Raw genomic sequence first — 16,786 nt, 5'->3', positions numbered from 1 at the left:
GAATTCTGCTGTTGTCCTTGATCAGTGAGCTTGGTCTTGGCTGGATGTTCTTGCTGATCTTCTGGGAGAGGCACCTCTTGTAATGATTCTCAAGTGTCTTTGCCAGAGGTGGAATTGCACCGCCCTTGCCAGGGGCCGGGCTAAGTAATCTACTCAGGTTCACTCTTGGGAGCTTTTGTTCCCTGAACGCTTTCGGTAGAGCTCTGGAGGACGGGAATGAAAATGTCAGCTTTCCGATCTCTGGTCGGGAGGAGCCGAGAGCTTGGGGCCCCACTCCTCAGTGCACCCTCGGAGAAGAGCGCTCAGTCCCTCCCATCTCCCTGGTCTCCAGCCATGCTCTGAGCTCATCCGGCCTGTGACTGGGCATTTCTGTATCTGGCACACAGCCCCATTTGGAGTCTCCTGACCAGCAGATTCCTGCCTTTTCACTCTTCGGGCAGAGTGAGGTGGGTTCCCTAGATCTGCCACTTGTGTGGTCTGTGCTCAAAGAGCAGTGGCCTCACTGTTCCAAGGATCACAGTTTAAGGTAATGCGGAGCTTAGATCTCATTCCTCAGCTCCGTCACTGTAGTCAGCTTCCCCGCTCTGATACCTGGGGACTCTGCTACACTCAGATATCCCCGATCTTTCTGTGACCCCGCGGCACCTGAGACCACACTGTCCCTGCGAGGGCTCCACCCCCGCTTAGTCTCTGGAGCGATGTCCTTCAGTGGAGCAGACTTCTGAAAGTTCTGATTTTGTGCTCCCCTGCTACACCGCTTGCCAAGAGCTGCCCCCCCCCCCCCATCTATCTTCCTGTTGCTTCAGATTCACTTCTCTGCCAGTTCTACCTTTCGGAAAGTGGTTGATTTTCTGTTTCTAGATTTGGTGTTCTCCTCTTTGATCTCCTGTTGGGTTTGTCCAATTTACTTCCTTTTATTGTCTGATTGTGCAGCTAGGACTTCTAGTAGTATGTTGAATACAAGTGGTGAATGTGGCCATCCTTGTCTTGTTCCTGACAAGGAACTTGTTTTTGAACTTGCAGGGGAAAGCTCACCGTTTTTCCTCATTGAAGATGATTTTAGCTGTGGGGTTTTCATTTATGACCTAGATTGTGTAGGTATGTTCAAATCCTACTTTGTTGAGTGTGTTTATCATGAATGATGTGGTACTTTGTCAAAGGCTCTTCTGCATCTGTTGCAATAATCGTATGGTTCTTATTTTTTCTCGTACTGATGTGATGTATCACATAGATTTGTAGTATTGTAACACCCTCGCATCCCAGGAATAAGTCCCATTTGAAGGTGTTAAATGAATTTTTTAAAAAGATTTTATTTGAGAGGGAGAGGGGGAGAGAGGAAGAGAGAGCAAGTGAATGCAAGAGCAGGGGGAAGGAGAAGCAGATTCCCTGATGAGGAGGGAGCCTGCCACAGGGCTCAATCCCAGGACACGGGGATTATGACCTGAGCTGGAGCAGACAATTAACCAAGTGAGCCACCCATTTTTTAATGAATTGTTGAGTTTGGTTTGCTTGTATTATGTTAAGGATTTTTGCATCTGTGTTCATCAGAGATACTGCCCTGTAGTTGTCTTTTTTTGTGGTGTCTTTATCTGGTTTTGGTATCAGGGTAATGCAGGCCTCATAGAATGACTTTGGAAGTTTTCCTTCCTTTTCTATTTTTTGGAATAGTTTGAGAAGTCGTATCAGTTCAAGAAGTCATATCAGTTCTTCTTTAAGTGTCCGGTAAAATTAGCCTGTGAAGATGTCTGGCGTTGGACTTTTTGTTGTTGGGGGTGTTGGGAGTTTTGTGATTACTGATTCAATTGCCTTACTTGAAATGGGTTTCTTCAAATTTTGTATTCCTGTTTCAGTTTCGGGAGGTTATATGTTTCTAGGACTTTATCCATTCTTCTAGGTTGTCCAGTTTGTTGGAATATACTTTTTCATGATATTCTCTTACAATTATATTTCTTTTTTTTTAAAAGATTTTATTTATTTATTCCACAGACAGAGATCACAAGTAGGCAGAGAGGCAGGCAGAGAGAGAGGAGAAAGCAGGCTCCCTGCTGAGCAGAGAGCCCAATGCGGGGCTCGATCCCAGGACGCTGGGATCATGACCTGAGCCGAAGGCAGAGGCTTTAACCCACTGAGCCACCCAGGTGCCCCTACAGTTATATTTCTGTGGTATGGGTTATTTGGTGTCGTGTTGTGGAATGCCCTCATTTATTTTTTAACTCTCAGCATCTCACCCCTTACAAATACTATCTTTGGTACTTCTGAACCAGCTTACTGAGACCCTCTCTTTTGTTCTCTGACACATCCCCAGTGCCTAAAGCATGACCTGGCACATAGTAGACACTCAACAAACTCTTAATGAATAGATACATTGTGACAGTACTTGGTTTTTGACTCTGTTATACAGGAAATCTTTGGAAAGCAGGGATTGTGTTGTAACCATCTTTGTCTCTTAGACCCAATAAATATTTGTGGAGTTGAACTAGAAAGTGAAATAGCATTTAGCCATGCCCTTTTTCTTCTGGAGGTGATCACAGAATGTCAACTAAAATTCTACTGGACAGCATTTTCAGAACATCAGGACACACAATGATAAAGCTGTTTTACTCTTCTGTTCTCTCACTGTTATTAATATTTCCTTCGTGCTGTCCTGTCTCAGCTGTAGCTATCAAAGGGCCTGATTTATGAATCAAAGGTCCTGCTGATCACTTCTGTCTTGGGCTAATGGTGGTGCAGATGAACCCCTGGTGTCATTAAACACTTGAATGACTCTATGCTGAGCACAAGGGGAACAGTAGTGGGAAACTGGGATCTTTGCAATCCCTTCATTCTGACAAAATCTAGCAGGCAGAGGAGTTTACACATTAAAGTGTTTGGCAAAAGTGCCATCAGTCCATGACAATTCTTTAAGAGCAAGATACTTTAAGCCAAATGAAATTTCTTTCTGAAGCTATTGGTATGTTTCTCTTTGTCAGTGAGCTGTGAGGGGACACAGGCTAAGTGAATGACAGCAGGAAAGTGAGAAATAGGCCACATACGCTCAATGTAGGCTTTAAAGGAAATGATGTTGTAGACTAAAATCAGGACTGAAATAATAAACACATAAATGTCCCTGAATCCAGATTCTTGATGAACAGGACACAACTGTGAGAGAGAGAAGGCTAAGGGAACCAGCATTATCTGGGTGCCCTCTATGGGTTAGTCCAGTGGTTCTCAAAGAAAGGTCACTTGGTAAGCAGAATCAGCCTCACAGGGAACTTCTTAGAAACACAAATTCTCGGACCCCAGCCCAGACCTACTGGAACAGAAATTATGGGTGTGAAGCATGGCAATGTGCTTTCACAAACCTTCTAGGTAATTCTTGTAAAAGACAAGCCTGGGGGCGCCTGGATGGCTCAGTTGGTTAACTGTGTGCCTTCAGCTCAAGTCATGATCTCAGGGTCCTGGGATCAAGCCCCATGTCAGGCTCCCTGCTCAGTGGGTTGTCTACTTCTCCCTCTTTCTTGCTGCTCTCCCCTGGTTGTACTTGCTCTCTCTCTCTGCCTCTCAAATAAAATCTTAAAAAAAAAAAGTGGGGGGGCACCTGGGTGGCTCAGTGGGTTAAAGCCTCTGCCTTCGGCTCAGGTCATGATCCCAGCGTCCTGGGATCGAGCCCCGCATCAGGCTCTCTGCTCAGCAGGGAGCCTGCTTCCTCCTCTCTCTCTGCCTGCCTCTCTGCCTACTTGTAATCTCTGTCGAATAAATAAATAAAATCTTTAAAAAAAAAAAAAAAAGCCTGGAAGCTACTGGGCTTGGCATTTTGCACACGCTACTTCATTTTATCTTCGTAGATCCTGAATACAGGCATTGGTCCCCACTTACCTATTAGAAAACTGAGACTCAGTGAAGCTCATAAATTCCCCAGGTTTATACAGCTGGAAGTGGAGATACTAATCCATCTGTTGACAAGCCTGAGATTTTTCTGCTTAGAACAGTGCTTCTCAAACTTTGATGTTAAGATCACCTGGAGATTAACTGTTAAAATAAGATTCCAATTCAAGGGTCTAAGAGTCGGTAGTTTTGACAGGCTCCCAGGTGTCGGCAGGGTTGCTGGCGCCCAGTGCACTCTGAATAGGGGGATCCCCAGATACGACAGCATGGCCCCCATATCCACAGCCTCAGCCTCCTCTGGGAACTTGCTAGAGGTCCAAATTCTAGGCTCCACCCAGACCTAGTGAATCAGAAACTCAAGGGGTGCCCCCAACCTATTTTAACAAGCTCTTAAGGCAATTTTGATTCATGCCGGACTTGAAAAACCATGATCATATTTCCATACTAGAAAACTCACTGTTCACCAGGTATGAAGCAAAGTGGTGCTTGCATTGTAGGTATTTGAAAACCATTAAAAGAGAAACTAGACAAGGGGAAGAAAAGATAAAATGTGTAAACCGGAATGGCACCATGAATTAAGTGTGTTTCCATGAGAAAAAGATAAAAAAGGGAATTATCACTGGCTATCTAATGAGTGCCCTTTTGTCATGGCTCTTCCCAGTGCACGGTGGCCGTGAGGTTGGTGGTACTAGCCCTGAGCCAAGAAAATGTTGACTGAGGGATACCAGTGACACCCGAACATACAGATCTGGCAGTGCACAGAAGGGAAATGCTTAGATTTTTCCCAGAAAATACCAAACAGCAGAGAGAAGATAAAAATCTGTTCCTGTTTGGCATATGGCAAATTACCTAAAAACAAACAAACCCAAGCAAAGCAAAACAAAACAAAACAAACTTGGAATTTTTCTTTTAATCTCATGTAATCTGAAAAGTTGATCTGCATTATCTTTTGTTTCTGATCAGTACATGTTGCTTTGACAAAAGTAATATTTTAAGATAAAAGGGGAGGGGCGCCTGGGTGGCTCAGTGGTTTAAGCCTCTGCCTTCAGCTCAGGTCGTGATCTCGGGGTCCTGGGATCGAGCCCTGCATCGGGCTCTCTGCTCAGCGGGGAGCCTGCTTCCCCCCTCTCTCTGCCTGTCTCCCCCCTCTCTCTGCCTGCCTCTCTGCCTACTTGTGATCTCTCTCTCTGTCAAATAAATAAATAAATTCTTTATAAAAAAAAAGGGGGGGGAGATGATGTTGTATCGAGTATGTTAGGCTCGTAAAATTAACTGAAGTAAAGATATGTGATACCAGTATCTAGGATTGGCAGGTATGCACATTCTCCTTTGTCTTGAAGCCCCAGTATGTTGAGAGCCCAGACTCAGAACACATGAAAACGGGGGCAGCAGCCGGCCCGTGCTTTAGGAGCTGTATAAAGCTGATCATGGCGGACGGAGATCCAGAATGCTGTGTGGGTGTATTTTGTTGCCATATTTGAGGAACACTGTTTGTTGTTGGTTTGCTGTTTGGGTGGGAATTTTGAGAACTGTATTATAAATAATTTTTTAAAATAGAGTAGACAGAAAACCTCTTTGATCTATACATCAAATACTTTTAGCTTCCAAGGAAATACTCATCAAAGTATCTTCAGTAAAGAAAGATGATCAAAGAAATCCTGTGTTATACCCCTTGTGCTGTCCTTATTACATGTAAATGAAGGGAGGGTCTTAAATGACTCTGTTCCTGTGATCACGTCTCTCCTCTGGCACTCAGACTCCCCTGCATCACCAGAAGTCTTGTCACACACACCGAAGACTTCAGTTTTGTCTTGAAGTTGTTGATCAGGTATGTTCAATCTTAAAAACAAAACATTTCTTAATATGTTGACATTGCAAACTACACTAATTATTTTAGAGGATAGTCCTTGTCTTCATTAAAACCAGAGTTTTACCCCTTTTCGTAATATTTGGGGGTGAGGATGACACAAAAGCAAACAGTACACAGACATACGTTGGAGAAATTGCAGACCTGGTTCCAGATCCCTGCAATGAAGTGAGTAACTTAATAAAGCAAGTCCAGTGACTTACTGGGTCTCCCAGTGCATATAAAAGTTACGTTTATACTATACCATTGTCTATTAATTGTGTAGTATTATTATGTCTAAGAAGCAATGTACATACTTTAGTTTAAAAATACTTTATTTATCTATCTATGCATCTAAATTTTAGGTAGTTAACGTACAGTGTGGTATTGGTTTCTGGAGTAGAATTCACTGATTCATCACTTCCAACCGCCAGTGCTTATCCTAACAAATGGCCTCCTCTAATGCCCATCACCCATCTGGCCCCTCCCCCACCCACCTCCCTCCATCAACCCTCAGTCTCTTCTCTTTCATTAAGAGTCTCTCATGATTTGTTTCCCTCTCTCTTTTTTCTTCCCCCTTCCCATATGATCATCTGTTTTCTTCCTTAAATTCCACATAAGAGTGAAATCACATGGTTTTTGTCTTTCTCTGACTGACGTATTTAACTTAGCATGATACATTCCAGCTCCATCCATGTCATTTTGCAAATGGCAAGTTTTCATTCTTTCTGATGGCGAGTAATATTCTACTGTTTATATATATACCACATCTTCTTTATCTGCCCATCAGTCGATGGATACTTGGGCTTTCTCCATAGTTTGGTTATTGTTGATAATGCTGCTATAAACATCAGGATGCATGTGTCCCTCCAAATTTGTATTTTTGTATCCTTTGGCTAAATACTTAGTAGTTTAATTGCTGGATCATAGGGTGGTTCTACTTTTAACTTTTTGAGGAACCTCCATGCTGTTTTTCAGAGTGGCTGCACCAGTTTGCATTCCCACCAACAGTGCAAGAGCATTCCCGTTTCTCTGCATCCTCGCCACCGTCTGTTGTTTCTTGTGTTGTTGATTTAGCCATCCCAACAGCTGTGAGATGATTTGTCTCTTATCCATCTGGATGTCTTTCTTGGAAAAATATCGATTCGTGTCTTCTGCCCGTTTCTTAACTGGGTTATTTGTTTTTTGGGTGTTGAGTTTGGTAAGTTCTTTATGTATTTTGGATACTAGTCCTTTATCAGATATGTCGTTTGCAAATATCTTCTCCCATTCCACAGGTGCCTTTTAGTTCTGTTGATTGTTTCCTTTGCTGTGCAGAAACTTTTTATCTTAATGAAGTTCCGGTAGTTCATTTTTGCTTTTGTTTCCCTTGCCTTTGGTAATGTGTCTAAGAAGAAGTTGCTACGGGGAAGGTCAGATTTCTGTCTGTGTTCTTCTCTAGGATTTTGATGGTTTCCTGCCACACATTAAAGTCTTTCATTCATAAAAATACCTTATTGCTAAAAAACTGCTAATCATCCTCTGAGCTTTTGGTGAATGGCAATCTCTTTGCTGGTGGAGGGTCTTGCCTTAGTATTGATGGCTGATCAGCGTAGTGGTCGCTGAAGGCTGGAGAGGCTGTGGCAATTTCTTAAAATGACAACAATGAAGTTTGCCCCGGTGATTGACATTTCCTTTCATGAACAATTTCTCTATAACATGCAAGCTATTTGATAGCATTTTACCCACAATAGAACTTCTTTCAAAATTAGAGTCTGTCCTCTCAAAGCCTGCCCTTGCTTTATCAACTAAGGTTATGTGACATTCTAAATCCCTTTTTATATTTAGTTTGTTTTATGGAAGTATAGTTGACACACAGTGCTACCTTACAGTCCCCGTTTCCTCAGCATCATTTATTAAAGAGACTGTCTTTTCCCCGTCGCATATTCTTGCCTCCTTTGTCATAGACTAATCAACCATGTAAGTGTGGGTTTATTTCTGGGCTTCCTTATGCTGTTCCATTGCCCTTGGTGTCTATTTTTTGCACCATTATCACACTGTTGTAATTATTATAGCTTTATAGCATGTCTTGAAATCTGGGAGTATGATACCTTCAGATTTGTTTCTTTAGATTGCTTTGGCTATCCAGGGCCTTTTGTGACTCCATACAAATTTTAATATTTGTTGTAATGCTGTGAAAAATGCTATTGGTATTTTTTTTAAGATTTTTATTTATTTATTTGACAGAGATCACAAGTAGGCAGAGAGGCAGGCAGAGAGAGATTGGAGGAAGCAGGCTCCCCACTGAGCAGAAAGCCCAATGTGGGGCTCGATCCCAGGACCCTGGGATCATGACCTGAGCCTAAGGCAGAGGCTTTAACCCACTGAGCCAGCCAGGCACCCCTGCTGTTGGTATTTTGATAGAGATTACACTGAGTCTGTAGATTGCCTTGGGTAGTATGCACAATTTAACATTGTTCTTTCAACCCATGAGTGTGGAATACTTTTCCACTTGTTGGTGTTGCCCTCTTTTATCAATTTTTTTTTTTACAGTTTTCAAGGTAGAGGTCTTTTATCTCCTTGGTTAAATTTAGTCCTAGATATTTTATTCTTTTTGATGCAGCTGTTAATAGAATTGTTTTCTTTATTTCTTTTTATGTTACTTTGATATTAGTGTGTAGAAATGTAACAGATGTTTTTGTATTTTGTATCCTGCAACTTTACTGAATTCACTCATTACTTTTAATAATTTTTGATGGAAACTTTAGGGTTTTCTATGTATAGTATGCCCTTAGCAAATACTGACAGTCCGATTTCTTCCTTATCATTTTGGTACATTTTATTTCTTGTCTGATGGCTATGAGGACTTCCATTACTCTGTTGAATAAAAATGGGAAGAGTGAACATCCTTGTCATGTTTCTAATCTTAGAGGTAAAGTTCTTGGGTTTTCAACACTGAGTGTAATGTTAATTGTATTTGTCATGTACACCTTTTATTAAGTTGAGGTTCCCTCTATATCCACATTGTTGAGCGTTTTTATCATGAATAGATGTCGGATTTTGTCAAACGCTTCTTTGCCATCTATAGAGAAGGTCATGTGATTTTTATCCTTCATTTACTTGATGTGGTATCATTGATTTATTTCTCTGGGTACTAAACCATCCTAGAGTCTCCAGAATAAATCTTTCTTCACCATGGTGCATGATCCTTTTAATGTGTTGCTGAATTCAGTTTAATATTTTGTTGAGGATTTTTGCCTCCATGTTTATCAGGGATATTGGCCCCTAGTTGTTTTCTGGTGTTGTTTGTCTAGTGCCTTTGCCTAGTTTTCATATTAGAGTAATGTGGGCCCTGTATAATATATTGGAAAGCTTTCCTTCTGTTTCCTTGTAATAATTGGAGAAGAATAGGTATTAACTCTCCTTTAAATGTGTGGTAGAATTCACTGTGAATCCTTGTGGTTCTGGAATTGTCTTTGTTGGGAACTTTAGGTTAATGATTCAGTTTCATACTAGTTATCAATCTGTTGAGATTTTCTCTTTCTTCCTGATTAAATTTTGGAAGATTGTATGTTTCTAGGAAATTATCCATTTCTTCTAGGTTGTCCAGTTATTTGGCATATAATTTTTTTAAGGTTTTATATATTTATTTGACAGAGAGAGATCACAAGTAGGCAGAGAGAGAGGGGGGAAGCAGGCTCCCTTCCAAGCAGAGAGCCTAATGCGGGGCTCGATCCCAGGACCCTGAGATCATGACCTGAGCCGAAGGCAGAGGCTTAACCCACTGAGCCACCCAGGCGCCCCGGCATATAATTTTTAATAAGGCTTTCATATTTCTGTGCTATCAGTTGTTACTTATTTGTCATTTCTGATTTTACTTACTTGGATCTTCTTTTTTTCTTAATGAGTCTGGGCAAAGAATCAATTTTGTTGTCTTTTCAAAGAACCAACTCTTAGTTTCAGTGATCTTTTCTATTGTATTGTTTGTCTCTGTTTCTTTTATTTCTGCTCTTTTTTATTTCCTTTTTTTCTACTAACTGGATTTCATTGGTTTTTCTTTTTCTAGGTCCTTTAACTGTAAGGTCAGGCTGTCAGGATTTTTCTTGTTTATAGAGATAGATTTGTATCGCTATAAATTTCCCTCCTAGAACTACTTGCACTGTGTTCCAATGATTTTAGATCAGCGTTTTCATCTTCAAGTTTTTCTAGGTATTTTTTTTTATCTCCTCTTTCATTTCTTTGTTGACTTATTGGTGGTTCATTGGGTTAGCCTCCACATGTTTGTGGTTTTTACAAGATTTTTTTTTTCTTGTAGTCGATTTCTAGTTTGATACTATGTGTTGGAAAGAATGCTAGATATTATTTCACTCTTCTTAAATTTATTGAGACTTGTTTTAAGGTCTAACATGTGATCTATCCTGGACAATGTACCACAAGCACTTGAAAAGAATGTGATTTTACTATTTGGGGATGGAATGTTCTGTATATATCTATTTAAGTCCATCTGGTATAGTGTGTTGTTCAAAGCCACTGTTTTCTTACTGATTTTCTGTTGTCTGATCTATCCATAGATGTTAGTGGGATGATAATTGTATTTCTGCCAGTTTCTTCCTTTATGTCTGTTAATATTTGCTTTCTGTATTTAGGTGGTTCAGTGTTGTGTGCATAGATATTTAAATTTGTCAGTGCAGAGATATTTAAAATAATTATATCCTTTTGATGGGTTGAGCCCTTTATCCCTTGTAGTGCCCTCCTTTGTCTCTTATTACTGTCTTTCTTTTAACGTCTACTTTGATATAAATATGCTATCCTGGCTTTATTTTTTTTCCTCTTCCATTTACATGAAACATCTTCTTCCACCCTTTCACTTCAGCCTGTATGTGTGTTTAGGTCTGAAGTGAGTCTCTTTGTAGGAAGCATGTAGAGGGTATTGTTCTTTTTTATCCATTCAGTCACCCATGTCTTCTGATTGGCGCACTCAGACCATTTATATTTAAAACTAATTATTGATAAGTAATTACTACCCTTTTGTTTTCTCATTGTTTTTCTGTTAGTCTTGTATTCCTTTCTTCTTGTTCTCTGTCTTGTGTGAGTGGTGGTTGATTTTAACCTACTCTAGTGTTATACTTGACTTTCTTTCTCTTTTTGTATATGTATATCTATTACAGGTTTTCCTATGTATATAATAGTTTATATTAAGTTGATGGTCACTTAAGTTTGAACACAGTCTGAAAGAATTTTATTTTACTATCCCACTCACCATTTTATGTATGTGCACATCTGTTTTATTTTTATTTTGTTAATCTCCTTTCCTTTCATAGTATTCTTCTAATTATGGCCCTTTCTTTTCCACTTAAAGAGGTCCTCTTAACATTTCTTTTAAGTCAGGTTCAGTGCTGAAGAATGCCTTTAACATTTTTGTTGGGGAAATTCTATTTCTCCTTCAATACTGAATGATAATTTTGACATATAGAGTATTCTTGGTTGTAGAATTTTCAGAACTTTGAATATATATAACACCATTCTCTTTTAGCCTGAAACATTTCTGCTGAAAAATCAGCTGATAGCCTTATGGGGTTTCCCTTTTACATAACTACTTGTTCCTTCCAGCTTTTGAAATTCTTTGTTTTTAAAATTTTACATTTATTTATTTATTTAAAGATTTATTTATTTGAGGAAGGGAGGGCTTCCCTATGAAAATTACCTTTTGGCAAACATCGAGAGGGCAAAGAGGCAAAGGGAAAAGGGTGGATTTGGAAGTTCCTCCTGGGCAGAAGAGTCACATGTGTAAAGGTTCTGTGGTAGTGAATAGCCTGGAAAAACAAGGGGGGGTGCAATGCAGGCCAATGTGGCCTGCAAGACGGTAGCCCAGCAGAGCAGCAGGGGCCAGGCCACAGTGCACAGCTCTACAGCCAGGCTGTCCCACAAGGCTGGCCCTAAGACCATTGGGAAGTGTTTTAAGCAGGAAGATGACAGGATTAAGTGTAGTTTAGGTAACACTGGTCCTATGGTTTTACAGTTTCAAAAAATTAATTTTAACATATTATATTAAGAGTGTTGTTTTCATATAATTATTTCTCAGAGTTTTCCTCCCATAAAGACATAAGAGAATTTAGGTTCATTTGTAATTACATAACTCATAAAGTCGGTCAGTGAAATGATTAAAATCCATCTATTAAATAGTTAACTGGGTAAATCTACACTTCTAAGACAGCTGCTATTTACACTTCACTAGTTACAGTTTGAAGTGGAACATGATTTTCATGCCTAGGCTCATGGTAGGTTGGGAGTCCCTGGGGCCATGACATGTAATTCACTTTGCTCAGTTTCAAGTTGTTCTAAATTGCCTTCATCCTATTTATTTTTACAGACTTTTAAATTATAGCTCAGACTTGCAATTTTTAGCCATTCTTCCATATTCTCAGTTGAATATATAATCTTCCCACATTTTATTATGAAATTTTTCAAACCTGTAGAAGAGTCAGAAGAATTGTAAGTAGATACACACGTGGCTACCACCTATGTCGTGTAGTGACCGTTTTGCTCAGTCCTCTATCCACCTATCCTTGATTTATACATCAGTCCATCTTAGCCTTTGATAGCTTTCAAACTAAGTTACATATAGCAGGACATTTCACCCCTTGGCACTTTACCATGTGTATTATTGACTAGAGTTTAATATTTGTATCCAGGTTTTCTCATTTTTTTAGGTGAAAGATATAGTGAAGTGCACAGATCTTAGGTACAGCATTCCTTGAGTTTTGACAGACCACATACCTCTGTAACCCAGGCCCCATCAAAGTCCCAAATCTACCATCCCAAAAGTTCTCTCCGGGCCTTGCCAGTTATCCCTGCCTCCACTCCTACCCCTCCCACCCCTAAAGGGAACATGTTCTGAATACTTAACCACAGATGAGTTTCGCCTGTCCTAGAGTTGCATACAGTGTCTATGCTTTTATGTTTGGCTTCTGTGACTCATCACCATGTTTTGAGATGCATCTGTGTTATGTGTATCAGTAATTTTTTCCCTTTTTCTTTTTTTTTGCTGAAGAGTATTCCATTGTATCAGCTGACCACAGTTTATTTCCCTTGTTGATGAACTTCTGGGGTGTTTCCAGTTTTGGGCTCCTTTGAACATTCTTAGAGAAGACTTTTGGGGCACAACATATGCTTTTGTTTTTGTTTGGGTGAATATTTAGGAGTTAAGCTGAGTACTGAGCAGTTGGGTCATAGGGTAGGTGTATGTTTAATTTTATAAGAGACTGCCACACCTGTTTTCAGAGCAATGGTACAATTTTCTCTTCTCTCTAGCAAGGTACGAGAGTTCCAGCTGTTCTACAGCCTTGACAGAATTTCTTTTTAGACACTGTGGTGTGTGTGTAGAGAAAATAAAACTTTTAAGTGGTTATTCCAGAAGAGAAAAACAATCAGATGACCCTGAAATCTTTCTCTTCCACACACATGCACACAAAACCCAGAATTTGTGGGGCCTTTTAGAGCCAAGTATACTCATGTTTTTGTAAACAAAGCATTTAGCACAAGGACAGCAACATTTGTGGGAACCTGTAACATTTTAAATAATTAAAGGTTCAAAATGATGAATTTCCCCTCGCCCCCCAAAACAAGGTGTAAGCTTCCAAGGACTTGCTGAGAAATCCCAGCTTTGAGCTCTGGCAGGAACAGCACAGGCCAAGGCCTGTGGTATTCACGTTGTAGGAACTTAGTGCTAAAGCATTAGGTTCCCCAGAGACACAGGGATCCAAATTCCCAGTCACGACTTCATGTGGACACATTTTACACTTTAAGCTTTCTTTCACAAAAGGGAAAACAAAAACACTCCACAGACAGTGGTTGACTTGGGGACACTGAATTATGACCGCTTTGCTTTGCTTTAGCATACATGTGACAAAACCTGTAGATAGCAGAGATTCAAGCCTTCCCCAAAATTTCAAAGGAAATTGTATTCCGAAGAGCTGCCCTCCTGTCTCACAGAGGATGTTGTCCTCAGACTCCAGTTAAACAGGCCTGGGCCCAGAGCTTCCCTTCTGGGTCCTCCCTGTGAAGAGCTGTGGGTTTTGACGAAGAGGAAGTGGGTTTGGAGCCGTTGATCACGGTTAGAAATTGGATGCTGTTGTGTACTAGCTGGGAGGGTCAGGCAAGTGAAACCTCGGCTTCCCCATCTATCAGAGGAATGACGGTCCTTCCTCTGCGAGGGGTATTGTTCTGACTAGCCTGATGGCAAATGCAAAGGTGCTAGCACACGGCAGACATGTCGGAGACGGTGCCCTTGTCAAGGCACAGCCGCTCCGTCTCTCTCCGAGCTCCAGAGTCCTCCAGCCCAGGTTACCCTCCTGGCTGCTTCTTGGAGAACAGCCAACTACAGAGCAGCTCCTTCCCTGTTGACTTCCTCAGAGAACACAGATGAGAAATATGAGACAATAATTCCAGTGGACTCATTCATGCCAAGTTATAAATGTGGGTTTAGACCTCCAAGAAAAGAGTTGGAACTGTTAAAGAATTTTCATCCAAGTGAATCTTCAGTTGTGAAGGGGGTGGGGGAGGGGGAGGTATTCCCAAGAGGGAAGGAGGGACCCTGAGCTGAGAAGCTCTGAGGAAAACCTAGTGCCGCTGGAGGGTAACCAGCAGAGGGCCTCAGGCACTGCTCCCGCCTCAGAGGATCAGGAAGTGAGTCCTGAGAGGAGTCCTGAGCGACAGGTGCTAACGTGGCCCTGTGAAACCTCCGCTTGTAAAGCAGGTGACATCAGGGAGTGACTGCCAGGCTTTGTTCCTGTCCATAGGAGAGAGTCCATCAGCGCTAGGTGAGCTGTCTCAGGGGCAGTGGTTTTGGGGGCGTGCCTGCCTGCCGCTCCAAAAGGGCCAAACACCACATCCTATGTTGGGAAAGGCAGATGGGAAGCTACCTCAGCAGAGGGACCTGATACCTCTCCCCTCCCCTCCCCTCTGTTCCTTCTTCTCCCTGGCCAGGACCATGGCACTAGCTTCTGAAAGGCAGGGTTGGGCTGTGTCCACCACGTAAGAGCTCCACAGATCATTCGGCTTGCCTTTGGGAGTCAATAAAAGACAAGGGCTTTTTGGAGTAATCAGGGAGTCATAGGCATTCTTCCTAAAGGAGAGGTGTATTGTGATTCAGAGAGAAAAGTTAAGTATTTAAGATGACCTGGTTTTAAGCTAAAGCTGACTGAGAAAACCATTTGCAAAGCTAAAGTTGTATTTATTTGGTATGGTATCAAAAATCCACGTTGCACTCAGGAGCTTTGTAGCAAATGGTCTTTATCTGTAAAGGAAAAACTTAAACCAGTTGATCACAGAAGAAATAACAAGGTCCCACAATTATGGGATAAATGTGTCACAACCTTTAAACATATTTTGACCAAAATCTCACACAGGCCGACCGTGTAGTTGTTTCAATAATCATGTGGCCGGACTACGTGGAATGATTCCACATAATGTGGAAGAAAGCCCCCTTTCTTTAACACTTCAGTTTTACGTGATCGTTGTTCAGTGGTTGTGTCAAGCTAGAACATTGTACCTGTTATCTGATGTGTAGGGAACCCCTGGCTATTACAGTTGGTGTTGGCACTACACAGTCACCTGGCTTGTTTTTCAGGTTAACTTAAGCCGTTCAGTGAGTAGGTACAGAGACTTGATTGTCCAAGCAATGGGAAATGGACGATTTAGCAGCAAAGGAGCATGATGATAAGCATGATATAGCTAGATGTACCCCAATAACAGTGTCTTAGTTATAAGTGGAAAAAAAATGCAAAATCCCAAAGTGTGTTTATTATTTTCTAGTATTAATGTCTCACTCATTCGACAGATATTTATCAAGCATAAAATCATTAGGATACCAAAGTTGATAATGAGAGGAAGTAGGTGTTAAGCTGCATCCTAAGTTCACATCTCTTTGTGAATAAACATTTTGTAAATCAGCTCTGTCCATAATTGAGGAACACCAGAAGAGCTTTTTAGAGAGGTTTTTAAAATCCTAGGCTTAAATTCAGATTATTTTTATATTATAGAAAAATTTTATAACATTTCTAAAATCTAAATAGGTTATATATTCGCCTTATAAACAATTTGTTACAGATTTTTGTCTTTCTGCATTTATGCGATGGTCAAAATGGAAACAGCTGAAAGGAGATGTAGACGTCCTGGGTAGAAAGCACATCCCTTGGGTATCTCCTTGCTCTGGGGCTCAGGCATTCCAGAAGTGTCTGAATGTACTAGAGCATTTGTAGTATAATCAGTTGGTGTACATCTTTCATCTGTTCATATTATCTGTGTAACTTCTTGGTTTCTTGAATCTTCAGAGCTTTTTAATGAAACTGTTTGGCTGGAAATGTAGCTAATACCATATTTAAAATTTCTTTCTCTTGTTTCCCCAAACTTTTGAACAACTTTAGCTTCACAAGGTTCATCGTGACTCAGGAGACAATTCTCAGACAGGTGAGAACACGTCCATTTCACACGTACACACTCTGGTGGCACTGGTGGGTTCAAGTCTATAAGTCACTCTGAAGAAGTAGACACTCGCTACCCCAGAATTTGGACTGCCAAAATCTGAGTGCTGATACTGGAAGGCTAGAGAGAGTCAGAATACAAGCAGAATCCCTTCAAAACTTGACTCTTGATTCATGGTAACCTTTTCTACTGAATGCCTTTCCCATCCTGGTTTTATTTTGCTGGGTAGAGACCTTGCAGAGCAAATAAACCCAAAAGACAGTGGCCCAGAAATCCAGGGGAAACCCAGTGTTGTACCTTGGACAGGCTACCCTTCCCTCCTAGCTCTCGGTGGCTCGATGATTAGAGAGCATGGACTGCCCTGTGCCGGAAGTCAAGAGCACTGAGGCACCATTTCAGTCCCTTCCCCCTCAGTTTATACTGTCTGACCCTTTGTCTCCTCTACCCTCAAATGTGGGTTAGACCAGATGACTATTGAATTTGAAAGGTCTGGAATTCTCTAATCATTAGAGCAAAAAACGAGTCTGCTCTCAAAGACTTAAAATTCTTGTTCCTGCATACATGCGTGACCTTCTTTGCTCAGCTACTGGTTTTCCCGGATGCTAATGCATAAGG

At 41.1% G+C, this 16,786-nt stretch overlaps 1 protein-coding gene across 1 annotated transcript in view; it reads left to right on the top strand.

Annotated features, from left to right (window-relative positions):
- The window catches only part of PDE8B (phosphodiesterase 8B), a 235,757-nt gene that overhangs the window by 189,622 nt on the left and 29,349 nt on the right, over positions 1 to 16,786 (top strand). The window contains 1 exon segment of the mRNA XM_045999160.1: positions 16,114 to 16,156. Within this exon segment, the coding sequence (XP_045855116.1) occupies positions 16,114 to 16,156 (43 nt within the window).

This window comes from Meles meles, chromosome 3 (assembly GCF_922984935.1).
Source record: "Meles meles chromosome 3, mMelMel3.1 paternal haplotype, whole genome shotgun sequence".
Taxonomy (NCBI): Eukaryota; Metazoa; Chordata; class Mammalia; order Carnivora; family Mustelidae; genus Meles; species Meles meles.
This window is presented reverse-complemented; position numbering and strand designations above follow the sequence as displayed.